At 42.8% G+C, this 27,419-nt stretch overlaps 1 protein-coding gene across 1 annotated transcript in view; it reads left to right on the top strand.

The window, feature by feature from the left end:
* LOC132892045 (coiled-coil domain-containing protein 148-like) overlaps window positions 1–27,419 on the top strand; it is a 353,986-nt gene that overhangs the window by 40,806 nt on the left and 285,761 nt on the right. The window contains exon 4 of the mRNA XM_060930375.1: window positions 22,579–22,682. Within this exon, the coding sequence (XP_060786358.1) occupies window positions 22,579–22,682 (104 nt within the window). The remainder of the gene's footprint in view (window positions 1–22,578; window positions 22,683–27,419) is intronic.

Genomic DNA, 27,419 nt, shown 5'->3' with positions numbered 1-27,419 from the left:
TGCCTGCGACCCTGTAGAAGGATAAAGCGGCTAGAGATAATGAGATGAGATGAGATGACTGGTGGCGCCACTGTCTTGACAACTTTTATGCACACCCACCTGGGAAACACTGTATTTGAGTTTGATCGAAATCCGATCAATCCTCTAGGAGGAGTAGCGATTTTTGTAAATTGTGGACAGATGACGCGTGATTGCATAAGCCAGGGCTTTTCAAAGTGTGGGGCGCGCCTCCCCTAGGGGGCGCCAGAGTTCTTCGGGGGGGGGCGCAGCAACGTGAGGAAAAATAAACCAGAATAAGTTACTATTGCGGACATTTAGCGAACTTCAGCTAGCCTTTGCCAGAGACAAAATGGATCGATTTTTAGTACCTAAAGCTACAGTGAGTGAGGAGACAGAGTCTGGGCCAAGCAAAAAAAGAAGGAAGTATGACCACGATTATTTAAAGTTTGGATTTTCATGGACTGGATCTGAAGATGCTCCACTGCCACAGTGTGTTGCCTGCCAAGAGGTGCTAGCTAACGATGCTATGGGATGTTTAAAATGTATAAAACAAGATGTTTTTAAAAAAAAAAAAAAGCACAGATGTTTAAAATGTGTAAAGAAAAAGATGTTTTAAAAAAGCTCATGTTTTAAATGTGTAAAAAATGTTTTCAAAAAGCACAGATGTTTAAAATGTGTAAAAGAAATAAAAATGTGTACAACAACCATTTTTTTTAAAATACGAATGGAACATTAAGTATAGCAACAACACAAATTGTAAGGGGGGCGCTGTTGTTTATTTGCTCTCTGAGGGGGGGCTGACTCTCCCACACTTTAAACCCCTGGCATAAGCTCATCCGGCCTGGCTTGCAGCTGGATGAACTAAAAATTGTACCATGTTAGTCAGTGATTTAACCTGATTACCTCCTGCCTGTGTTCTTTCTGCCTTTGCCCTCTGTCTTGACGTAAATGCATGGTGATGTACGTTTCTCAAAATGGCGGCTTCCAAGCTCAGCTGGACCTCTGCAGAGAGTTTGTTTTAATACAAACTCTGAAAGCTGTCCTGCCTTTCAGATTTTTTCAAGTGTAGGCCATAAAAAGAAGTTTCCTGACACCCAGTTATTTTTGTTTAGTGGACCGAAAGCTACTGAATCCAAATCACAGACTTCCAATTTTATTATTATTTTTTAAATAGGACAATTAATTAATTTATCTCCATGTGGTCCTAAATTCTCCGCTATTTTTTCCTGCTTCACCATGACCCAATTCAAGATACTACGTCATGCTTCACGTGGTGGGCTTTCCCCGTTCACGCAAGGCATCGTGGGATACAAATTTGAAACAGGAGAGGAAAATGGAGCGCTGTCGCCTCACAGCAAGAAGGTCCTGGGTTTGAGCCCCGTGGCCGGCGAGGGCCTTTCTGTGTGGAGTTTGCATGTTCTCCCCGTGTCCGCGTGGGTTTCCTCCGGGTGCTCCGGTTTCCCCCACAGTCCAAAGACATGCAGGTTAGGTTAACTGATGACTCTAAATTGACCATAGGTGTGAATGTGAGTGTGAATGGTTGTCTGTGTCTATGTGTCAGCCCTGTGATGACCTGGCGACTTGTCCAGGGTGTACCCCGCCTTTCGCCCGTAGTCAGCTGGGATAGGCTCCAGCTCGCCTGCGACCCTGTAGAAGGATAAAGCGGCTAGAGATAATGAGATGAGATGAGATGAGATGAGATGAGAGGAAAATGGAGGATGTGAGTGTGCGAATGAAATGTGAAAGACTGACTACAGTAACGGAAAGAAATAATAATAATAAGTTCAATTTATATAGCGCCTTTCACAAACCCAAGGACGCTTTACAAAAGAGTTAGCACCAAAAAAAATAATAATTAGGAAGAATAGTGTGAGGTAAAGAGAAAAGTTTTCAAGTTGGCTTTGAAGGAAGAGAGTGTGGAACAGTCACGAAGCGATTGTGGTAATGAATTCCAAAGTTTAGGAGCAGCAACACTAAATGATCTGCCACCCATAGCTGCCAATTTAAAACGAGGAACAGTCAGAAGTCCACAGACAGAAGATCTGAGGGAGCGGGAGGGACAGTACAAATGAATTAGCTCACAGAGATAGGAAGGAGCGAAACCATGAAGAGCTTTATAGCTTAACAGCAAGATTTTGTATTTGATCCGGGAGATAACTGGCAACCAATGCAGTTGCTGTAAAACAGGAGTGATGTGAGCAGTGCGCTTGGTGAAAGTGAGAAGAAAAGACGTTATGTTATATACAAAGGAAAGGAAACGCAGGACCAAACTAATAAATATCGGCGCTCAGCGAGCACCTCGGTGTGATCAGCTGTTCGTTTAGCGACAGAATGATGGAACTGTCAGCGCACGCTCAAAGGTAAACCTGTAGATGGCAGTAATGCAACACTGTGGATGCCAGCTGCTGTAAAACCCAAAAGAAGAAGAAAGTAAACCTGCGCATGCGCACACGGACTTCCTCTGTCTGCTTGACTGCGCGAAGCGAGCGATTTCATGCACATTATTTGCTTTAATCCTCTCAAATTAAATAACTTCCCAGCCACAGAATGGCCTGATATTTTGTCAGATATTACAGAAATAAACATATATCACAATGACCGCATTTCAGACGGAACTAAATTTCACCGATTTTATGAAATCGAAAGGCCGTCTAGCTTTAACATTGTTATACGACTAGAAGGAAGAAAAGTAAGACATAATGAACTCTTCACACAACTCCACGAAAAAAATGAACAAAACCAGGTTCTGATGTTGTGATGTCATGACGTCTTAGAGTAATCCAGCTGTGCAGGACAGTGCGTGTGTCAGAAATTCAATTCCGATTGTACACTTGGGACAAACACACACACACACACACACATCTATCTGATCGCTTTCACGTCAAAACATATCATAGTGATAATTTGACAGAACAAAATGAGAATAGTGAGCAGCAGAGAACTGCCGTTTATTAAATCAATCCAGCTAATACGCACACCGGCCACTTTATTAGGAACACCCCTACATCCACCTGCAGTTTGATGCAGTTCTCTAATCAGCCGATCTCTTGACAGCAGCACGATGCATCAAATCATGCAGATACAAATCAAGTCCTGCAGCCAAGAACAGAGACCTTAGAATCAAGAACAAGTTCGTGTTAAAGTGGCTAATGAATGTATTCTGGGAACAACTGGAGTTTGTTGAATCAAACAAGGCTATATGTACTTTTTTTTTCCCCCAAAGGACGCATCCATATTCTTCAACAGATGCAAATTTCTCACTTAATTTGAGCTGATATTATATTAATTGTCCTTTTCCCACTGGTTATAGCTCTCTGGCTTGCATTCTCGCTTTGCAGGCTTTAGACTTTTCCAACATTTTGACCTGGATTGAACTGGCCCAAACCTGATTATACTGTTAAATAAAAATGTATCTCGGCACTACTGAGAGGCTGATTAGTCCACATATGGACGAACTGAGCAATCAGAGATTTTGATGATATAAATATTTTAATTACTTAATCATAATTTGTTGTGTTTGGTTCCAGACTGCCTTTGTCAAAACCATAGCCAATGAACTCTGAGTCAAGAGTATTCGAGTAGGGCAAGACAAAAACCAACACCACACATGGCCAAGTCCATATTAAGACCAAGACCTGACATTCAGATGGGGTAATTTGCGGAGTGTAATATCTTTGTAACTTGACATGAGATTTCTCTTGAATGAACTTAAATAACCTATTTACTTTAGTATTATCATTTTGGGCGGCACGGTGGTGTAGTGGTTAGCGCTGTCGCCTCACAGCAAGAAGGTCCGGGTTCGAGCCCCGTGGCCGGCGAGGGCCTTTCTGTGTGGAGTTTGCATGTTCTCCCCGTGTCCGCGTGGGTTTCCTCCGGGTGCTCCGGTTTCCCCCACAGTCCAAAGACATGCAGGTTAGGTTAACTGGTGACTCTAAATTGACCGTAGGTGTGAATGTGAGTGTGAATGGTTGTCTGTGTCTATGTGTCGGCCCTGTGATGACCTGGCGACTTGTCCAGGGTGTACCCCGCCTTTCGCCCGTAGTCAGCTGGGATAGGCTCCAGCTTGCCTGTGACCCTGTAGAACAGGATAAAGCGGCTAGAGATAATGAGATGAGATTATCATTTTGTACAAATAAGTACACAGGACATACAGTAGAGTGGTTAGCGCTGTCGTCTCACAGCAAGAAGGTCCTGGGTTCGAGCCCCGTGGCCGGCGAGGGCCTTTCTGTGCGGAGTTTGCATGTTCTCCCCATGTCCGCGTGGGTTTCCTCCAGGTGCTCCGGTTTCCCCCACAGTCCAAAGACATGCAGGTTAGGTTAACTGGTGACTCTAAATTGACCGTAGGTGTGAATGTGAGTGTGAATGGTTGTCTGTGTCTATGTGTCAGCCCTGTGATGACCTGGCGACTTGTCCAGGGTGTACCCTGCCTTTCGCCCGTAGTCAGCTGGGATAGGCTCCAGCTTGCCTGCGACCCTGTAGAACAGGATAAAGCAGCTAGAGATAATGGATGGATGGACATACAGTAGACTACACAGGACATGTTCGGCACAGACCATTGTTCTAGCAAGCGAATATCAATTGCTACCAAGTATCATAAGCATCTGTGAGCTTATGTATGCGGAAGAGGGTAGAAAGTGCTTTCCTTTGAGTGCGTTACTCTGCCTTGTAATGCAGCAGTATGAAAAGATGCATCTCGAAAGAAGAACGTGTTTGTCTTCAGCCTCCCTCGTTGGTGGTTGTTGAATGATGAGAGGAGCTGGCTGCTGGAGGGTGGGAACTGACAGGTGACCAAAATAGGGCGAAAAAAGAACGGCAATAATGATTGTCACATACAAATAGGCGGCTAGACTGTACAACAAAACTCTGCACTTCTTCCAATCACCAGCCGTACATACACTCACCGGCCACTTGAATAGGAACTTGTTCTTGATTCTAAGATCCCTGTTCTTGGCTTCCCAAATGAGATGCTTTTCTGCTCACCACGGTTGTAAAGAGTTGCTATGAGTTACTATATCCTTCCTGGCAAAAAAGCTCGAGCCAGTCTGTCCATTTTCCTCTGACCTCTCTTATCAACAAGACGTTTGTTTCCATCCACAGAACTGTCCATCCCTCAACTCAGTGTTTTTTGTTTTTCGCACCATTCTGTGTAAACTCCAGAGACTGTTGTGTGTGAAAACCCCAGGAGATCAGCCGTTTCTGAAATACTCAAACCAGCAGTCCATCTGGCTCAAACCAACACCCATACCACAGTGAAAGAAAGTCGCACTTCTTTGAGGTCACAGTTTTTCCCATTTTCATGTTTGAACATTGTGAACATTAACCGAAGCTCTTGATGTGTATCTGTATGATTTGATGCATCGTGCTGCTGTCAAGGGATCGGCTGATTAGAGAACCGCATCAAACAGCAGGTGGATGTATGGGTGTTCCGAATAAAGTGGCCAGTGAGTGTGTAACCTCCTGAGAACCAACCCATAGACTTGTGTCCTCTGTAGTTGACGTTTGTTTTACTCTTACTCTCTTTCAAGCTATTCACTTGAATCCTGGTGTCTTGTAAAGAGTACATCCTGGGCTTTCCAATGATATATCATGTGACTCGGAGGGTTGCTGGGAAATTCCTCGTAAGGAAATCACAACAAAAGAGAAATTGAGAGACACATTTTTTTCTTGGTTCCCAGGAAGATATGAATGTACCTAGACCCAATTTTAAAAAATCCTCGTTACTCGTTACGATGAAGCAGATTTGAAAGTGGATTTTTTTTCTTTTCTTTTCTTTTTTTAATGATGAAACATTTAATTTCATTATTTTTTGAGCCATTTTTGGTCTCCAGCATTTCTTTACATCTCCCTAAGACTTTTACACAGAACTTGATGTCTCTGCCTGGATTAGACGCAGCCTTCTTATGGCTTTGAGTGGAGGGAGTGCGAATAAAACGAAATAAGCAGATTTCATTTTATATGTGATGATTTGATATGAAAGCACACAGCTGAAGCATGAAGTCAAGGGTTACGTGTTTTGCTCAAGGGCTCAGTAGTGGTGCTCTGGAAATCAGAAAGCTGCCTGGGGCACTGATATTTCACGAAGTCTTCAGGATCTTGAGCTGCTGTGAACATGGAGACACCCCAGTCACATGTACAAGTGTCAGAGGTGGACAGTAACGAAGTACATTTACTTGAGTACTGTACTTAAGTACACTTTCTGAGTATCTGTACTTTACTTGAGTATTTTTTTGGAAAACTTATGACTTTAACTTCACTCCATTTGAAAGATGTCATCGACACCCACCTCTGTTCAATGATGGTCGTTCCAGGTTGACAAAAATGAACGATCCTCTCTGGCTAAGGCTACGTTTACATTAGACCGTATCTGTCTCGTTTTCTTCGCGGATGCACTGTCCGTTTACATTAAACCGCCTGGAAACGCCGGGAAACGGGAATCCGCCAGCGTCCACGTATTCAATCCAGATCGTGTCAGCTCCGGTGCTGTGTAAACATTCAGAATACGCGAATACGCTGTGCTGAGCTCTAGCTGGCGTCTCATTGGACAATGTCACTGTGACATCCACCTTCCTGATTCGCTGGCGTTGGTCATGTGACGCGACTGCTGAAAAACGGCGCGGACTTCCACCTTGTATCACCTTTCGTTAAAGAGTATAAAAGTATGAAAATACTGCAAATACTGATGCAAATACTGCCCATTGTGTAGTTATGATTGTCTTTAGGCTTGCCATCCTTCCACTTGCAAATAGTAAGTGATATGCGCTGGGATCACACACACAGCGGCTCAGTCCCGAATCGTGGCTTGTTCACTTCACTCGCGCGCTGTGTGAGCTGCACAGGGCCGGAGTGCGCACCCTCCAGAGGGCACTCGCTGTTCAGGGCGGAGTGATTTGGAGCGCAGGATGCCTGCGGAGCCGAGCGTATCCGTGTATTAGGCTTGCCATCCTTCTACTTGCAAGTGGTGAGCCTTGCGCGGCTTGCCATCCTTCTACTTGCAAGTGGTGAGCCTTGCGCATGCCCTAAATGCACTGGGATCATGTTACGCGCCGTCTGAAATGCACTGGGATCATGTTACGCGCCGTCTAAAGTCATGCGATTAGCGTATCCGCGTATTGGCGTTGCTGTGTGCACGGCTAACGGTTTTAGTGTAAACGCGAATCGTTTTAAGAACGTTAATCTGATGATCCGCTGATTCGACATAATGTAAACGTAGCCTAAGATGTCTGCCAGTTTTCTGGAAGTCCTCTCATAGGGATCTCATCCCAAAGTGCATAGAAACATATCTGTGACGAATCTCAGTCATCCAGGTACATAGTAATCTGTGGTTGGTTGAAGAGAGCAACTGGACTTGCTTGAAGATTCCAGTTGCTCTCTTCAACCAACCACAGATTACTATGTACCTGGATGACTGAGATTCGTCACAGATACATTCGAAAGACAAATATCGTAGTTTTCACTCCACTACATTTCTATCAAGGTCCTCGTCACTCGTTACGATGAAGCAGATTTGAAAGTGGATGTTTTTTTTCGTTTCTTTTCTAAAACGTGATGGTTTTTTCCGCAGGTGACACTGAGACAGACTATGAGTAATCACTAGGGTCACGTCACATCCATAGACTGTATAAAATCAAGCTCAGTGATTTCTCAGCAGCGTTATTTGAACACGACTGTTCAGTTGATGGCAGAATGGAAGGAGGCGGTTCTTCTGGGGAACGCACGCACCCACGGTTCTATAGCTAGAACCCATGTTTCAGTTTTCTGAAAGGATTAAAGATTCATTTCATTTTAAAGGTTTGCTTTGTTTGCCTAAAATGAACCACATCACAGCCTACAAAAACTCGCCGTCCGACCTGCAGAAGCATATTGAGGTCTGTAAACGTTTTATTCCAAGAGAAAACCTACAATGAAGTTGTCTGTGCTTTTAGAGCTAGCGATAACATTGCAATAGCTATGCAGTCTGGTTAGTCAAATGACTTTCTATGCATTTTCCTGCCAAGTTGCCATTATTTTGTCCACGGCTTACGTTAACACATAGCTAGTTAACGTACGTAGACATTATTAGTTAGCATGCAAAAACGGAGTTAGGCTGACATGAATAACGTTAACTTATCTGAAGTCCTTTCATTTCTACATTTTGTTTGCCAAATAAACAAAATGTACAAGTCTTTCTTTTCTAGTAACGTTAGCTACCCAATATGATTTCGAGTTTGAAAAGAGTTTGCTAGCATGTCAGGTGGAGCTTCACTGACTAGCTAGCTTAATGTTAAGCCACCATGATGGCACAGCATGCGTTCATTTTGTGAATCCAGTAAATCCAGTCGGTTGCTTCAGAGGCATTAGGTTTTGCAAGCGTTGTGGCAATAATACAACAATGCATTGACAGAAAATGTACTTCTAATACTTAGGTATTTTTAAAAGCAAGTACTTCAGTACTTTAACTTAAGTAAAAATTTGACTGGACAACTTTCACTTGTGGGCGGCACGGTGGTGTAGTGGTTAGCGCTGTCGCCTCACAGCAAGAAGGTCCAGGTTCGAGCCTCATGGCCGGCGAGGGCCTTTCTGTGTGGAGTTTGCATGTTCTCCCCGTGTCCGCGTGGGTTTCCTCCGGGTGCTCCGGTTTCCCCCACAGTCCAAAGACATGCAGGTTAGGTTAACTGGTGACTCTAAATTGAGCGTAGGTGTGAATGTGAGTGTGAATGGTTGTCTGTGTCTATGTGTCAGCCCTGTGATGACCTGGCGACTTGTCCAGGGTGTACCCCGCCTTTCGCCCGTAGTCAGCTGGGATAGGCTCCAGCTTGCCTGCGACCCTGTAGAACAGGATAAAGCGGCTAGAGATAATGAGATGAGATGAGAACGTTCACTTGTATCAGAGTAACATTTGACCAGCAGGATCTGTACTTTGACTTAAGTAATGAAGTTGGGTACTTTGTCCACCTCTGACAAGTGTCACTCTGCCTCAGTATGGGTCGCATGAATGTATGTTCGGAAGCTCGATATTCACTTATCAGCACAGTTCTGCTGATAAAGACGAATAATTCAAAGACAAAAAGGTGAGGGTTTTTTTAACAAAGAGAAAAAGCCAAAGTAAATGTTATTATTGCAGTACTTTTTCAATTATTTGAGGTCAAAAACTGTAGAAAAAAGTTAGAACGAGGACTTGGGTTTCTCCTTTTAATATCACATTTCTCATTTAACTTAACTCGATGAGACAACAGGAATAAGAGTTATTATCTCATCTCATTCTCATTATCTCTAGCTGCTTTATCCTTCTACAGGGTCGCAGGCAAGCTGGAGCCTATCCCAGCTGACTACGGGCGAAAGGCGGGGTACACCCTGGACAAGTCGCCAGGTCATCACAGGGCTGACACATAGACACAGACAACCATTCACACTCACATTCACACCTACGGTCAATTTAGAGTCACCAGTTAACCTAACCTGCATGTCTTTGGACTGTGGGGGAAACCGGAGCACCCGGAGGAAACCCACGCGGACACGGGGAGAACATGCAAACTCCACACAGAAAGGCCCTCGCCGGCCCCGGGGCTCGAACCCGGACCTTCTTGCTGTGAGGCGACAGCGCTAACCACTACACCACCGTGCCGCCCGTTGTTATTATTATTATTATTATTATTGCATACAGTTGTGGTCAGAGGTTTACATACTGTACACTCATCATGGGCATGAATGTCATGGTAATTTTGGGCTGGTAATGATTTCCTTGAACTGTTCTTTTTCCAAGTGTTCCAGTGATTGTACAGCGAACATCTTTAATGACTTCAAAAAACAAGAATTGAGTGCACAAGTTTGAATTTAGTTTGGATTTTCTCCGATCAAAATTATACATACAGGCTCAAATATGTACAGTCATGTGAAAAAGAAAGTACACCCTCTTCCAGTTACATGGTTTTATCAATCAAGACATGACTTAAAAAATCATCTGATCCTTACCAGGTCCAATGCAAATCTAACCTCAGTTAGAAAGCAGCACCCAACAGATTCCACCGTGTCATTACTTATTTAACAAAAATTAAGTGAAAAATGCTGACTCCATGTGTGAAAAACTAAGTACACCCCATGATTCAATAGCTTGTAGAACCACCTTTTGCAGCAATAACTTGAAGCAATCGTTTTCTGTATGATTTTATCAGTCTCTCACGTCGTTGTGAAGGAATTTTGGCCCAGTCTTCTTTACAACACTGACTACATTTACATGCACATCGAAATCGAGCTACTGTCGGTAATCGAGCTGAAGGTCCCAGCAGCGGTGCCAGAGAAATCCAATCCTACATGCACACAAGGAAATCGAGCTATTGTGTGAGGTGCATTGTGCACCCGAGCCACAGGTGGCGCTACACGCCCCATCGTGTTGGTACACTTCCGGTTGTCGTCATGAAGAAGAGCTATTGAAGAGTATAAACAAAGTTATCGCAGTGTTGCCAGATACTGTTGACGTTTTCCAGCCCAAAACATGTTCAAATCCGCCAAAATGCACTTAAAACCGCCCAATCTGGCAACACTGGCAGTTCCGTGTTCACAAGTTCCGTGCTCAAGCTGTTAGGCTTGCTCTAACAGACTGTATTGCTACAAACTGTCCTGCGCAGACCACTGTTTTGTAAGACAACTTATTTTGCACAATTGTATATTTTTCTAAAGTCCATTTTTTGCTTACAAAAAAAATATCTTTTTTTGCTTACAATTTAACTTATGTCTTAATAAACACACAAAAAGTTCAATTGTTTTGTTTTTATTGACATTCTTCAGATGTTGGACATATATATATATATATATACACACACACAAATACAATGACTTGTTTATGTACACAATTCACAGCTATGCAACAGCTGTACAGATGTATTTGGTGATACAGTAAGTGAGCTAAATTTTAACAGTGCAAACAATGCCACAAAAAGAAAAGATTCATGCTGTTGTCATGATTCGTTGTCATGCCGACCGAGGCTGTTGTGTTTCCCGCTTGTGGTCTCGTCACTCGTCACTTCCGGAAGGGGCAGTGCTGAAGTAAGTAGCTCGAATACGTAGCTCAATAGGGTTTACATGCACGAAGTAGCTCGGCAGAAATCGCATAATCTAGGTCGTGTAGCTCGATTCTGAGAAATCAAGTTCGGTTCAATTTCAGCCGAATTAAGGTGTATACATGGCATTTTGAACTTCGATTTCAGTCGAGCAACGGCAGAAATTCGATTCTCTCTATGTGCATGTAAACGCACTGACCTGCTTCAGTTCATTCATGTTTGAGGGCATTTGTTTATGCACAGCTTAAAAGGCCTTATAACCCTTCCCAGACTGATGTGCAGCAATAATTGCTTCTCTAATGGCCCTTTTCCACTACCCTTTTTCAGCTCACTTCAGCTCGCTTCAGCTCACTTCAGCCCGACACGGCTCGCGTTTCGACTATCTAAGAACAGCACGACTCAGCTCGCTTCAGCCCTGCCTAGCACCCAAAACTCGCACGGTTTTGGAGTGGGGCTGAAGCGAGCCAAAGCGAGCCGAGTGGGGCTAGGGGCGTGAGGAGACACTCCCCTGTGCACTGATTGGTGAGGAGGAGTGTCCTCACATGCCCACACACGCCCCGCGAGCACGCTGGGATCTGTAAACACCGCAAACCCGGAAGAAGAAGAATTACGAATTACGAGAATTTCTGCGCCTCGCCTCATCTATACGCTCTTGCCAGTATCTGTTGGCGTTGTCGGTGACAACAAGCCACAGCACCAAGACCAGCAACACTAACGACTCCATGTCCTCCATGTTTATTGTTTACTATCCGGGTCGTGAGACTACCGCTTAAAAGATCACTGATGTCACTGTTTGCGCCGCCTAACGATATCACGTAACGTCCACCCACTTTCGCTAACTCCACCCAATGTGTCCACCCACTTCCAGCCAGCACGGTTCAGCGCGGTTGTAGTCGAAATGCAACTCCAACAGCCCCGCTCAGCTCGACTCAGCCCAACTCAGCACGGCACGGCTCAGCCACGTTGGTCGTGGAAAAGCGGCATAAGCTCATTGCTGATGTCTTTCCTCCTTGGCATTGTGTTAACATACACCTGAGTGCTCCAGACCAGCAAACTGCCAAAACTTCTGCTTTTTAAGAGGTGGCCACACTGGCTGATGATCATTTGATCAAATTAATTTGATCAGCAACACCTGGCTGCAACACCTACCTTCATAATTTCTCTGGAAGCAGTAAGGGTGTACTTAATTTTTCACACACTGCTACTGCATTTTTGGTTTACTTTGTGTTAAACAAATAATGACAGGGTGAATGTCATGTGTTATTGGTCATTTGAGGTTGTATTTGCCTAATTTTAAGATTTATCAGCCACCTACAATGCAGTCCTTGGCTCACTTCTCAGACAGCTGAATGCACACCAAAACCCAGCTGTTTTCAGTGACTCACAGGAGGACAGAGAGAACCAACAACTCATTGATCACCCCAACGACTCTCTAGGCCGTTCACACCCAGCCCCCAGTGACCCACACCAATAGGATGACTCAACGACACCTTAAGATTGCTTTTCATCCATAAGAGGATAAATACCTGATACTCCCTATTAGTCAGACAGAACTGAAGAAGCTTTTCGGATGAGAGGTGAAACGTCTTCAAGAATCTTCAAGCAAGTCCAGTTGCTCTCTTTTACCACCCACAGTCTAATTTTAAGACCTGGTAAGGGCCAGATGATTTTTTTTTTAATTATATCCTGACACTTAAAACCTAGACTTGAAAGGTGTACTTTCTTTTTCACATGACTGTACATACACCCTCACTAATATTTGGTTAAATGTCCCTTAGCAAGTTGCACCTCGACCAGACACTTTTGGTAGCCATCAACAAGCTTCTGGCATAATTCTGGCTGGATATTTGACCACTTTTGGTAATTCTTGGCAGAATTAGTAGAGTTCATTTAAATAGGTCAGTTTCCTCGCACGGACCCGGCTTTTAAGAGTAGTCCACAAATTTTCAATATGCTTGAGGTCGGAGCTCTGGGAAGGCCATTCCAGAAGCTTAATGTGAGCCTGCTTTATCCATTCCAAAACCAGTTCTGATGTGTGTTTGGGATCGTTGTCCTATTGGAAGACCCAATTTTGTCCAAGTTTCAACTGTCTAGCTCAGGGGTCACCAAACTTTTTTCTCTGGGGGCCACATTGTCATTCCTGACTATGATGGGGGTCTGGGGTCGGGTCAGCTATATAACATAGAATTGTATGACCCAGAAAAATATGACCACCAGCAGGCCTCATTGTGTAGTAGAGATTACTAGCCTGGCACAGCCATCCCCACACTACTATATTCCTGGCACATATTTGTTTATCTTTACTAGTGGTTTGCAAAAGTAGTAATCGAGTCTTCACACTTGTTTTAATTTGAAATACCACAGATATTCCATTTATTTATTTTCTAATAAAAAATAACATCAAAGCTGTCAAGGTAAGAAACATCTGCCTATAGTTGAGGTGATTGACACTGGCAAAGGTGAGTGGAAAATTATAAATTGTAGGTAGGCCTGTTGATATTATTAATAATAATAATAATAATAATAATAATAATAATTGTGTGCAGCACTTAATAAAGGTCAAATAAATAGGCCTATAAAATAAATACATTTTAAAAAACAGTGAAATTATAATAATATGAGCAATACATCAATAGATCACAGCAGTTGTGCTGTGTCCTGCACGTCATTGCTCTCATCCATGGCCAAAGCAAAAAACTCGAATTCTGACGCTTTCTCATTCAGCTGGTCATACACGTTGTCCCCCAAATCTTCGGTTCGCCTGGTCGTAGTAGGTGCGGAGAGACTCGCCGCGTTGAGCGCATCCTTCTTGTCGGGACACACCTCCTCGGCCACAGTAAGCATGCATACTTTAACAAATTCCCCATCAGTAAACGGCTTTCCATGGGTAGCTAGTAGGTGAGTGTGGCAGCAGGGGCGTGGTCAAGCGCCGGTCTGTGACAGGAGGGTGGAGCCGGGGAAGGTGAGTGGCAGAACCTTGACACCTGAAGATAATTAACCTGTGTTTGTGTGTGTTTTTTCCCAGTAACCGCTCCCTATTTAAGGAGGCAGAGAGAGAGGAGAGGGAGCGCAACCCGGGACCAGACGAGTGTGTGTGTGTGTGTGTGTGTGTGTATGAATGAATGAATGAATGAGAGTACTTAGACTGAAAAGTTATAAAAATAAATCGCCTTGTCTGCCTCCAAACGTTGTCCTGCCGTCCTCTGTGCTCCACCCACACTCGATACGCGCTACAGTGAGCTACCTTATAGCTAGCTCGGACAGCAGCCTGGTTGATCTGGGTTTGGCGAAGGAATACATTCTGTTGTGCAGCCAGTCTGCATTTCATCCTCCGAATCCTGCCTTCTCTTGTTTGCCCTCGCAAACTAGCATACTCTTTGTGGCAGGTTTCGTAGTGACGACGCAGATTATATTCTTTGAAAACCGACACACTTTCTTTACATACAAGACAAACTGCACGGTCCTTACACTGAACAAAAAAATAATCAGTGGTCCACTGTTCTTTAAAAACTCTGCACTCTCTGTCAGCTTTTCGCTGACCGCTCGCCATTTTGCTGTCCTGAACACTGACAGTTCTCTGCGCGTGCGCTGCCTGTCACTGCTTGATCGCGAGCATATGACAAAAATTCGGAAAATATGAATAGTTCATTTTATAACTAAATATCAATTTTAATTGATAAAATCAACAAAATACAAGATGCAGACATGTTATTATTTGCCAAAAAGCAATTTAAAAAAATAGGCCATGACCACTTTTGGGGATTGCCTCATAGGGCCGGTTCAAGTGGTGGGGGGCAGAGGGGCTGGGGGGCCGGTCAAAGGGGGGTGGCGGGCCGGAGTCAGCTCGCGGGCCGTAGTTTGATGACCCCTGGTCTAGCTGTTGATTTGAGGTGAAGTTGAAGAATTTGGAGGTAGTCCTCCTTCTTCATTATTACATCCACTTTGTGCAATGCACCAGTATCACTGGCAGCAAAACAGCCCCAGAGCATGATGCTACCACCACCATGCTTGACACTTGGTACAGTGTTCTTAGGTTTGAAAGCCTCACCTTTACTCCTCCAAACATACGTCTTGTCATTGTGGCCAAATAGCTCAATCTTTGTCTTGGCTGACCATAAAACTTTTCTCCAGAAGGCATTTGGCTTGTTCATGTGGGCAGCTGCAAATTTAAGTTGAGCTTGAAGATGTCGATTTTGGAGCATGGGCTTCTTTCTTGGTCAGCGCCCTCTCTGTCCATGGTGATGTAAAACTCGCTTCACTGTGAACAGTGACGCTGGTTTTCCAGCTATTTCCAGTTCATGGCAAGCTTGAGTCTTGGTGGTTCCTGGGTTGTTCTTGAACATCCTAACCAATTTCCTCTCATCTGAGGGTGACAGTTTGGGTCTTCTTCCAGACCTTGCCAAAGTGGTGATACATCTGAATAACTTGTACTTACGTACAACTGTTTGAACTTATGATCTTGGAATCTGCAGTTGTTTAGAAATTACTCCAAGAGACCTTTCCAACTTGTGTAAATCTGCAATTCTCCTTCTTAGATCTTCACTGAATTCCTTGGACTTTCCCATGGTTCTGAGTATTGGTCAATCCAATGAGTGCTGTCAAACAAATCCTTTTGTATGCTGGCAGAGAGAAACTACCAGTTGTAGTCAATCATGATCACTAATGAGAAGTTAATAGGCCTTGGCCTTGTCAAGTTAAAAGACATTGTAGAACCTTCAGCACCACTTATTAACAGATTTAAGTGAATGTATGTATATATTTGAGCCTGTATGTATAATTTTGATCAGAGAAAATCCAAACTAAATTCAAACTTGTGCACTCAATTCTTGTTTTTTGAAGTCATTAAAAATGTTCGCTGTACAATCATTGGAACACTCGGATAAAGAACAGTTCAAGGAAATCATTAACAGCCCAAAATTACCATGACATTCATGCCCATGATGAGTGTATGTGAACTTCTGACCACAACTGTAAGTTTTCACCCCCTTGGATATTTCCATGTTTTGTAGTGTTACTACCTGGAACTCAACATCTGCTGAGCTTAGTTGTAAGCTGCTTGGGATAAGATAATGTGTGACAAAGACATTCACAGCAAAGACACTTCACACATCTCTTCCTTTCCTAGAATAAAGGAGGTTCGGCAATTATCCTCAGAGATGAGTGTCTGTGGTCAGGCTGCCAAATGAGTAAATGTGAAAAAGAAAGAGGAAAAGTCAAAGTGACCTTGAGGTCAAAGAGAGAAAGAGAGAAGTGACACTGAGAATGTAAAGAAAAGAAAAAAGACACGGAAGGAAAGAGCAATACATGGAGACATTTTGTATAACCTGGAACTGAAATGGACTTCATTGGGTTTATATGTCATAAATCTACACAAAATAGTCTTATGTATATATTTCATCACTGCCTAAAAGTGGAGCTCCTGATGAGCGTATGAGCAAAATACTTGCAAGGGCACAAAATCAACCTGAATAGAATAATAATATTATAGTATATGAGCCATTGGATTGTGCTGTGTCATGTATTTCAGGTCAATAAATCACTGCATTGTCTTGTCTCAGTGAGACCAATAATGAGATATGCATCACAGTTATGATACATATTTATTCCTTACTTTGACACCGCATGCCCTGCACCAGAAACAACACCATGACATTTATTATAGTGTGATTCTCCTGGGAGCCTGGTGGACAGCAGTGAACCAGCGCTTTCACTTTATCTCATCTCATCTCATTATCTCTAGCCGCTTTATCCTGTTCTACAGGGTCGCAGGCAAGCTGGAGCCTATCCCAGCTGACTACGGGCGAAAGGCGGGGTACACCCTGGACAAGTCGCCAGGTCATCACAGGGCTGACACATAGACACAGACAACCATTCACACTCACATTCACACCTACGATCAATTTAGAGTCACCAGTTAACCTAACCTGCATGTCTTTGGACTGTGGGGGAAACCGGAGCATCCGGAGGAAACCCATGCGGACACGGGGAGAACATGCAAACTCCGCACAGAAAGGCCCTCGCCGCCACGGGGCTCGAACCCGGACCTTCTTGCTGTGAGGCGACAGCGCTAACCACTACACCACCGTGCCGCCCGCTTTCACTTTATATCATTACTATATAGTTACCATCGAATATCAAACTTGATATGTCAAACAGTTGTCTGGTTACATCTCTCATGTCCACATGCATTGGAGCTTGGAGCACAGCTACAGATTGCAAAGTGCATGCACGCCATTCAGACTTATTACCATGCACCTGTTCCTGATTAGAGTGCAATCACAGCACATAAATATAAGGACTCTGAGTAACACACAGACTTTGCAAGAGCCTTGTATTTTGTATCGCTTTTCTGGTTTTGACCCTGTTTGTGTTTTTGGACTGTGAGTATTATATTACCCCTGATATGACTCAAACACATGGTGTTTTCTTATTTTTTTCTTTAAGCAATGACTTTTTTTCTGGCCACTCTTCCATAAAGCCCCGCCCACTCTGTGGAGTGTATGGCTTAAAGTGGTCCGATGGACAGATACTCCCATCTCCACTGTGGACCTTTGCAGCTCCTTCAGTGTTATCTTTGGTGTCTTTGTTGCATCTCTGATTAATGCCCTCCTTGCCTGGTCTGTGAGTTTTGGTGGGTGGGGCCTTCTCTTGTCAGGTTTGTAGTGATGCCATATTCTTTCCATTTTGCTATAATGGATTTAATGGCGCTCCGTGGGATATTCAAAGTTTGGGATATTTTTTATAACCCAACCCTGATCTATACTTCCTCGATAACTTTGTCTCTGACCTGTTTGGAGGCTCCTTGGTTTTCATGTTGCTTGCTTAGCAGTGTTGCAGAGTCAGGGTCCTTCCAGAACAGGGTGAGTTATACAGACATCATGTGACAGATCATGTGACACTTTGATTGCACACAGGTGGCTCTTAATCAACTAATTATGTGACTTATGAAGTGAATCGGTTGGACCAGCTCTTATTTAGGAGTTTCATGCAAAAGGGAGTGAATACCTATGCACACTCCAGATTTCTGGTTTTTCATCTTATTGTTTGTGTCACAATAAAGAAACCAATTTGAACCTTTAAAGTGGTAGGCATGTTGTGTAAATCAAATGGTGCTAATCCTCCAAAAATCCATTTTAATTCCAGCTTGTAATGCGACAAAACAAGACAAACACCGGGGGGGGGGGGGGGGGGGGGGGGGGGAATACTTTTGCAAGACACTGTACATACTTACGCAAGGCACTGTATATATTATTTATGTATGAAAAAATTTGGATGCAATCACATGCTTACATTAAGACAAAGTAGTTACCATTTAACAAGTAAAACAAGACAGCTTGTCTCGCATTTCAGCACTGAATGTACTGAGAGGTCTGGAAGATGAGGTTTTAATTTCCCATATTAAGCTCCATAATGTTGGCTAATAATGGTACACATTCTCACACTGCCTGCAACATCAATAGTGACTAAACTAGACCATGAATTGTTCATTATTACTCACAATGTGCAAGTCGTTTCAAGTATTAGATGTGATTATCTTTAGCTTCCAGTCAATAAAATGAACAAAACAACCAATGCAGCAGAATCTATTGACAAGGCAGCCTCTTAATAACTAGAAGTGGCTGAGGAGTAACACAAATTGGCCTGGCGGCTCATAATGTAACCATAACACTGGTAGTATGAAAACACTCTCAGTCATTTTAGCTGTGCATGCCTTCCTTCCACTCTGCTCAAACCTCTTGGCTTTGAGTTCTCAACAGACAAATTTATGTCACCTCTCAGTGCTCATGTCCACAAGAAGAAATCACGTTTATCAATCTTCAACGGTTTCTTTTCGGCACTTTTCCCTTCGCACCACGAGTTGGCCTAGTGGTTAGCATGTCCACCTTTCGACTGGAAGATTGTGAGTTCTACTTGCGGTTAGGTCATACCAAAGACCATCATAAAAATGGTACCTACTACCATCTGGCAAAGCACGCTGCAATACAGATGCGAGTGGGGAAGTCAAACTCTCGCGGTTACCAGAGGACTAGCTCCTCCACTGTGACCCTAGCTGTACAGGCGAGAGGCCGAGGGCTATTGAAATGGAGATCGGCGCTGCACCCATACGCCTTAAAGAGTTGGTTAGTACTGGGACAGGAGACTGCCTGGGAAGACCAGATTCTGGTCTTCTGCCTCAGTGGTATCCTATGTGTTTATTGTTTTAAATGTGGGAATCCATGGCCTCATGGTTAGAGAAGCAGCTTTGGGACTAAAAGGTTGCAGGTTTGAGTCCCTGGAGCAGCCAGGAATGGGTGAAGTGCCCTTGAGCAAGTGCCCTAACCCCCAACAGCTGTTGTATACTGCTTTGGATAAGCCAGTAATGTAATGTAGTGTAATGTAATGCAAAAGCCACAGTACTTTCACATTAAAGTAGAAAATAGGTTTTTATTCCACAGGAGGAAGTATTCCACGCCTGGGAAGTCCCAGTACCAACAAACTACCAAGGTTGAGATTTTTTAAGTAAATGTAAAAATGTTGGAAATAAAGTGAAAAACTGGTCTTAAGAGACCTTGAGTTGGCATGGTGGCACAGCAGGTAGTGTTGCTGCCTTACAAGTGACAGTCAGAAAGTTAGAGAAGTGGTAAGAAAAAGAGCAAGAATAAAAAACAGAGAAAGTGAATTTAAAAAAAAACAAACATAGAAAGAATAAAGAAACCATGGGGAAGGCAGAAAGAAAAGGCAGGAGAATGAGATCATAAGGAATAATAATGAATGGAAGAGTAACAGAATGAGAGAGGAAAAAGATAAGAAGAAAATAAAACTGAAACAAAGGACAGGAGAAAGTAAATAAGAGAGGAAAAAAATTCTAATTGTCAAGATAATTAAAGTGGGAGGTATATGTACAGTAATATCCTATACATTTTGTGTGCAAATTATCATTCATTCATCATGTTTATTCATCACATTAGTGGCATTTAGCAGACACTCTTATCCAGAGCAGCAGGGTTAGGTGCCTTGCTCACAGATACTTCAGCCATTCCTGCTGATCCAGGGAATTGAACCAACAAGCGTTTGGTCCCAAAGCTGTCTCTTTAACCATTAGGCCACGGCTTCCCCAAGATACGGATCCCTCGGATTCATATCTGAGGAACACACTCCGGATGGGACACCAATCCGTTCCAGGGAAAAGGAACAGTTCATCACATGGATATTGAAATTAACCTATGTATTTAATCTAATTGTTCTGTAACCCACTTAAACTGAATGGGTTCAGTGACGTTATTTTGAAACACACCCACAGAAGAAACAAATAGAATTTAGATTGTATGTAGTAAAAGTAACATGGATGTGTTATGAGTTCTTCATAGTGTATCTGTGTGTGAGTTGTGCTGGAAATGACAGAACTCTGATCAGGATCTGTAGAAGATAGATAGATAGATAGATAGATAGATAGATAGATAGATAGATAGATAGATAGATAGATAGATAGATAGAAGCATAACTAGACAGACAGACAGATGAAAGCATAACTAGACAGACAGACAGACAGATGAAAGCATAGATACAGTGCTCAGCGTAAACGAGTCCACCCCCTTTGAAAAGTAACATTTTAAACAGTATCTCAATGAACACAAACAATTTCCAAAATGTTGACAAGACAAAGTTTAATATAACATCTGTTTAACTTATAACGTGAAAGTAAGGTTAATAATATAACTTAGATTACACATTTTTCAGTTTTACTCAAATTACGGTGGTGCAAAAATGAGTACACCCCACAACAAAAACTACTACATCTAGTACTTTGTATGGCCTCCATGATTTTTAATGACCGCAACAAGTCTTCTAGGCATGGAATGAACAAGTTGGCGACATTTTGCAACATCAATCTTTTTCCATTCTTCAACAGTGACCTCTTTTAGTGACTGGATGCTGGATGGAGAGTGATGCTCAACTTGTCTCTTCAGAATTCCCCATAGGTGTTCGATTGGGTTCAGATCAGGAGACATACTTGGCCACTGAATCACTTTCACCCTGTTCTTCTTCAGAAATCCAACAGTGGCCTTAGATGTGTGTTTAGTCATGTTGGAAAAGTGCACGATGACCAAGGGCACGGAGTGATGGTAGCATCTTCTCTTTCAGTACAGAGCAATACGTCTGTGAATTCATGATGCCATCAATGAAATGCAGCTCCCTGACACCAGCAGCACTCATGCAGCCCCACATAAGGACACTGCCACCACCATGTTTCACTGTAGGCACCATGCATTTTTCTTTGTATTCCTCACCTTTGCGACGCCATACAGTTTTGAAGCCATCAGTTCCAAAAACATTTATCTTGGTCTCATCACTCCAGAGTATAGAGTCCCAGTAGTCTTCATCTTTGTCAGCATGGGCCCTGGCAAACTCTAGGCGGGCTTTTTTGTGCCTGGGCTTTAGGAGAGGCTTCTTTCGTGGACGGCATCCATGCATGCCATTCCTCTGCAGTGTACGCCGTATCGTGTCACGGGAAATAGTCACCCCAGTTTGGCTTTCTACTTCTTTTGAGAACTGCAGTGAACTTGCATGCCGATTTTCTTCAACCCTTCTCATCAGAAGACGCTCCTGTCCAGGTGTTAACATCCGTGGACGTCTCTGTGAGATGGTTGCAGTTCCATCTTTCTTAAATTTTTGTACCACTTTTCCTACAGTATTCTGACTGATAAGTAAAGCTTTGCTGATCTTCTTGTAGCCTTCACCTTTGTGGTGTAAAGAAATTATTTTCTTTGGGGAATTCTGAAGAGACAAGTTGAGCATCGCTCTCCATCCAGCATCCAGTCACTAAAAGAGGTCGCTGTTGAAGAATGGAAAAAGATTGATGTTGCAAAATGTCGCCAACTTGTTCATTCCATGCCTAGAAGACTTGGTGCCGTCATTAAAAATCATGGAGGCCATACAAAGTACTAGATGTAGTAGTTTTTGTTGTGGGGTGTACTCATTTTTGCACCACCCTAATTTGAGTAAAACTGAAAAATGTGTAATCTAAGTTATATTATTCACCTTACTTTCCCGTTATAAGTTAAACAGATGTTATATTAAACTTTGTCTTGTCAACATTTTGGAAATCGTTTGTGTTCATTGAGATATGGTTTAAAATGTTACTTTTCAAAGGGGTGCACTCATTTACGCTGAGCACTATAGATAGATAGATAGATAGACAGACAGACAGACAGACAGACAGACAGACAGATGAAAGCATAACTAGATAGATAGAATGAATGAATTTCCAGAGCACTAAAGTGTAGAAGTAGAAGCCTTTATTTGTTCCATATACATTACAGCACAGTGAAATGCTTTTCACTGTTGGAGATGGGATCAGAACACAGGGTCAGCCAACATACAGCATCCTTGGAGCAGAGAGAGTAAAGAGCCTTGCTCAAGGGTCCAAGAGTGGCAGCTTGAACCCTGACCTTCTGTTTCATAACCCACAAACCCCCTTGAAGCAGTGAGCCACCACTGCCTAATGCACTCAAGTGCATTTCAGTGATGCTAGAATTAGATTTGATGTTTGTGTGCTCTGTGTCAGGTGAAGAAGAGTCTGCGTGTGGTTCAGGAGAGGAAAGAGAGCTGCCTGCTACATCAGCACAGACACGTGTGGACCACTGAAAACCACAAACTGAACCGAGCCAGGTAACACACCTAACCATACACTCCTCCCTTTCATAGTCCCTCCCGTACCAGCACCTGGTCCTCCCAGGCAGTCTCCCATCCAAGTACTAACCAGGCCATTAAGGTGCACTGGGTGGTGCTGATCTGCATTTCCATACCCCGAGGCCTCTCGACTATTACATAGCTAGGGTTCCTCTGGTAACCGTAAGAGTTTGACTCCCTACTCACATTTGCTAGATGACAGTACTGTAGGTGCTATTTTTATGATGGTCTTTGGCATGATCCAACCACGAGTAAAACTCGCGATCTCCCGGTCGAGAGGCCGACATAGTAACCACTAGGCCAGTTACTCCTCCCTTTACCGTCACATTATTACAATGCTCTTATAGTATCCAGAAGTCTGAGTCCAACAGCATGTGTTCAGATGTCACTCCAGTGGATTTGATCCAAAATGGATCATAAGATTTTGCACAAACTTGTGGAGTCCATGCCAGTTCAAGTGCACACTGTCAGAGCAAAATGAGGACACACCAAATCCTAAGAAACTCTGAAATTCATGTAAATATTTCAAAGACTATTTTTTCACTCAAGTTGTTGTGAATAACATAATTTGTCATGAAAGAATGTGGCATTAAATTAGAAAAGAATGAATAATAGAAGCATTTCATTAGTGCTCTCAGACTTCTGGACCCCATGGTCTCATCTCATCTCATTATCTCTAGCCGCTTTATCCTGTTCTACAGGGTCGCAGGCAAGCTGGAGCCTATCCCAGCTGACTACGGGCGAAAGGCGGGGTACACCCTGGACAAGTCGCCAGGTCATCACAGGGCTGACACATAGACACAGACAACCATTCACACTCACATTCACACCTACGCTCAATTTAGAGTCACCAGTTAACCTAACCTGCATGTCTTTGGACTGTGGGGGAAACCGGAGCACCCGGAGGAAACCCACGCGGACACGGGGAGAACATGCAAACTCCACACAGAAAGGCCCTCGCCGGCCCCGGGGCTCGAACCCGGACCTTCTTGCTGTGAGGCGACAGCGCTAACCACTACACCACCGTGCCACCCGGACCCCATGGTATATTTATTAATTATTTACTGAAAGCAGGAGTGAAGATAAAAAGCACAGGTGTGTGTACTAATTGAAGGAACATCACATGTTCGAAGGCCATTTGAATAAATCTTATTACATTAAAAACAGTTAGAAATAATCCAGTGATGATGAATAACTGAATTGCAGAAATTATATACTTTAATTTTTTAGATGAATAGAACTGGGAAAAAGACTTAAGTAATTTTATATCCAACTACAGTGTGTATTTCTGAATAATATAAATAAAATGCTATTTTACTACCGGTAAGTGTTTTTATTTGTTTTTTATTCCTATGATTTATGATTTATAATAGATGACATAAAACCTGAATAAAGCTCAACAGTTTATTCCAAAATCAATTTTGTCCAAAATTAACTGATTGATTTTTAGTTTTTTTGGCCATTCATTCATCTTCAGTAAGCGATTTATCCTGACCAATCTCTGGAGCAGTGTGTAAGGTGGGAATGTGAGTACATCACAGTGCACCACACACACATTCGCACACTCCTTCACAACAATGGGCATTTTGGCATAATGAGCTCACCTGTCAGCATGTGCAAGGTGGGAGGAAACTGGAAAACATGATGGAAACCCACACACGGAAAACATGTGAAACTCTTCAAAGACTGTAATCAGAGCTCAGGATTGACTCAGGTACAGTACAGCTGTGAAGTGGAAACACGACCTGTTGCGGCAACATGCCACCCTATTTCAATTTTTTGAATAATTTCAAATAAGGAGTAAGGAGTCACAGAGGGTAACGTCAGTGCCTCACATCACTGGGTCCAGGGTTTGAGCCGGAAACTGAGGTCCCTTCCGTGGTGTGTTCCTGACCAGGATAAAGTGATTACTGAAGATGAATGGATGAATAATCTACCATAATATATTCTTGTACAATATCTCATCTCATCTCATTATCTCTAGCCGCTTTATCCTGTTCTACAGGGTCGCAGGCAAGCTGGAGCCTATCCCAGCTGACTACGGGCGAAAGGCGGGGTACACCCTGGACAAGTCGCCAGGTCATCACAGGGCTGACACATAGACACAGACAACCATTCACACTCACATTCACACCTACGGTCAATTTAGAGTCACCAGTTAACCTAACCTGCATGTCTTTGGACTGTGGGGGAAACCGGAGCACCCGGAGGAAACCCACGCGGACACTGGGAGAACATGCAAACTCCGCACAGAAAGGCCCTCGCCGGCCCCGGGGCTCGAACCCAGGACCTTCTTGCTGTGAGGCGACAGCGCTAACCACTACACCACCGTGCCGCCCTTGTACAATATGTATAAACAAAATAAACCTAACCAGATTGTGATAAATTGGTACTGGACTGAGACTTTGGTAATGGACTGAGACTTTGGTACTGGATTGAGATGTTGGTATTGAACAGAGATTTTGGTATTGGACTGAGACTTTGGTACTGGATTGAGATGTTGGTATTGAACAGAGATTTTGGTATTGGACTGAAGCATTAGTATTGGACTGAGACATTGGTATTGGACTGAGACTTTGGTACTGGATTGAGATGTTGGTATTAAACAAAGATTTTGGTATTGGACTGAAGCGTTAGTATTAGACTGAGACGTTGGTATTGAACTGAGACTTGTATTGGACTGAGACGTTGGTATTGAACTGAGACGTTGGTACTGGATTGAGATGTTGGTATTGAACAGATTTTGGGATTGGAATGAAGCATTAGTATTGAACTGAGACTTTGGTATTGGACTGAGACGTTGGTAATGGACTGAGACGTTGGTACTGGATTGAGATGTTGATATTGAACAGAGATTTTGGTATTGGACTGAAGTGTTAGTATTAGACTAAAATGTTGGTACTGAACTGAGATGTTGGTATTGGGTTAGGACATTGGTATTAGGTTGATATTGAGTTGGTATTGGACTGAAATGTTGGTATTGAACTGAGACGTAGGTATTGGGTTGGTATTAGATGGAGGTATAGCTTTAGACAGAGACCCTGGTATTGAACTGAGATGTCAGTATTTGGATGAGGTGTTGGTATTGTATTGAGATGTTGGCATTGGGTTGTTATTGGACTGAGATATAGGTATTGGAATGAGATGTTGAGATTGGACTGAGATGTTATTGGACACAGACATTGGTATTGAACTGAGATGTTGATGTTGGAACTAGACTTTAGTTTTGGAATGAGACATTGGTATAGGGTTAGTATTGGACTGAGGCACTGGCATTGGACTGAGATGTTGATATTGGACTGAAATGTTAATACTGAACTGAGGCATTGATATTGGGCTTAGATTTTGGTATTGGACAAAGATGTTCGTGTTGGAATGAGACATAGGTGTTGGGTTGGTACTGTATTGTGATGGTATTAAACTGAAATGATGTTGGACTGAGACTTTGATACTGGACTGAGACTTTGCTATTGGACTGAGACAAAAAAATACACAAATAACTTGAAATTAGCCCAGAAATTAGGCGTTAGACATATATTCTTCTTTTCTCAGCCTTTGAGTGGGAAAGGTCACCGTGGTACACATGCATTTCTGATGTCCAGACTTTATCCACTCAGAACCCCACCCTTTCCCTCTCCCAATCTTTTCAATATATCTTATAGTAGAAATAGCTCTATACATCACAGACACACTGTCTGTACTTACACTTTGCCTGTTTGTGGAAATGAATTAGATTTAATTTCCATTACTTGCTATAAAACAAGATCTTCTTGGCTGTAGAGTATTTGTGTATTTGGTGTAAATTTGTCAATCCCGTGTCCTGTTTGCTGCTACTGAAAATGTTTATAGTGTGAGCATGGAGCAGCACGATTCCTATCCCAGTAGGCTTCTAATAGCACTTGTTACAGTTTTAACCACTACATTGTTAGAAATAGGGGTACAGTAGGAGTCCATTTCTGTCCCCCAAGATACAGTCTACACTAATGTTCCCTTTAGGGCTCATTATTGGACCTCAAGGCAACTATGTGTAACTTTTTACAGCCAAAAAGGAACACATATATTTCTAAGTGGTATATAAAGGGTACAAATAAGTACCTTAGAGGGTACTGCCTCAGTGACAAGCCACTGTACAATAAAAAAGTACAATAATGTACTTTATTTTCTGAAAGTGTAGGTGCAATAATAAATTTATGATGCTAAATAGAGCAGTGAGCACAAAACAAATACAAACAGTGGAACAGGCTTGAAACTACTTTTTTTTAAAAATAATTGGTCACTCAAAAGAAATAATTAACAGTTATTCCACGAAATCGAGCTGTACATGAGCTGATAGCCGTTTGTTTTATTCTATCCACATTCACTGGATTTTGAGAAGCAGAGCATTTTTATTTTTTGCAAATTCGATGAATAAAAAGTTCGTCCAAAATGTCCAACAAAATCATTTTTGCTTAGAATGTAAACAAACCGGTGAAATGACAGGAGCAATTTGTGAAAAATGCTATAATAATAATTCTTGAAAAATAAAAAAGATGCGTTCTTACCATCAAATACTTTCATTCCATACTTTGTTGCTTTTTTTCGGGGGGGGGGGTCTTCTTCTTCTTCTTCTCTTTCTTCTTCTTCTTTAGGGTTTTTTTGGCGGTTGGCATTACCGCCACCAACTGGGCTGGACTGTGGAACAGGAGATATTGGGGGAGAAAAAACCAAAACAAAACT

This window comes from Neoarius graeffei, chromosome 9 (assembly GCF_027579695.1).
Source record: "Neoarius graeffei isolate fNeoGra1 chromosome 9, fNeoGra1.pri, whole genome shotgun sequence".
Taxonomy (NCBI): Eukaryota; Metazoa; Chordata; class Actinopteri; order Siluriformes; family Ariidae; genus Neoarius; species Neoarius graeffei.
Note: the sequence above shows the minus strand (reverse complement) of the source record. Positions and strands in the feature narration are given on the sequence as shown.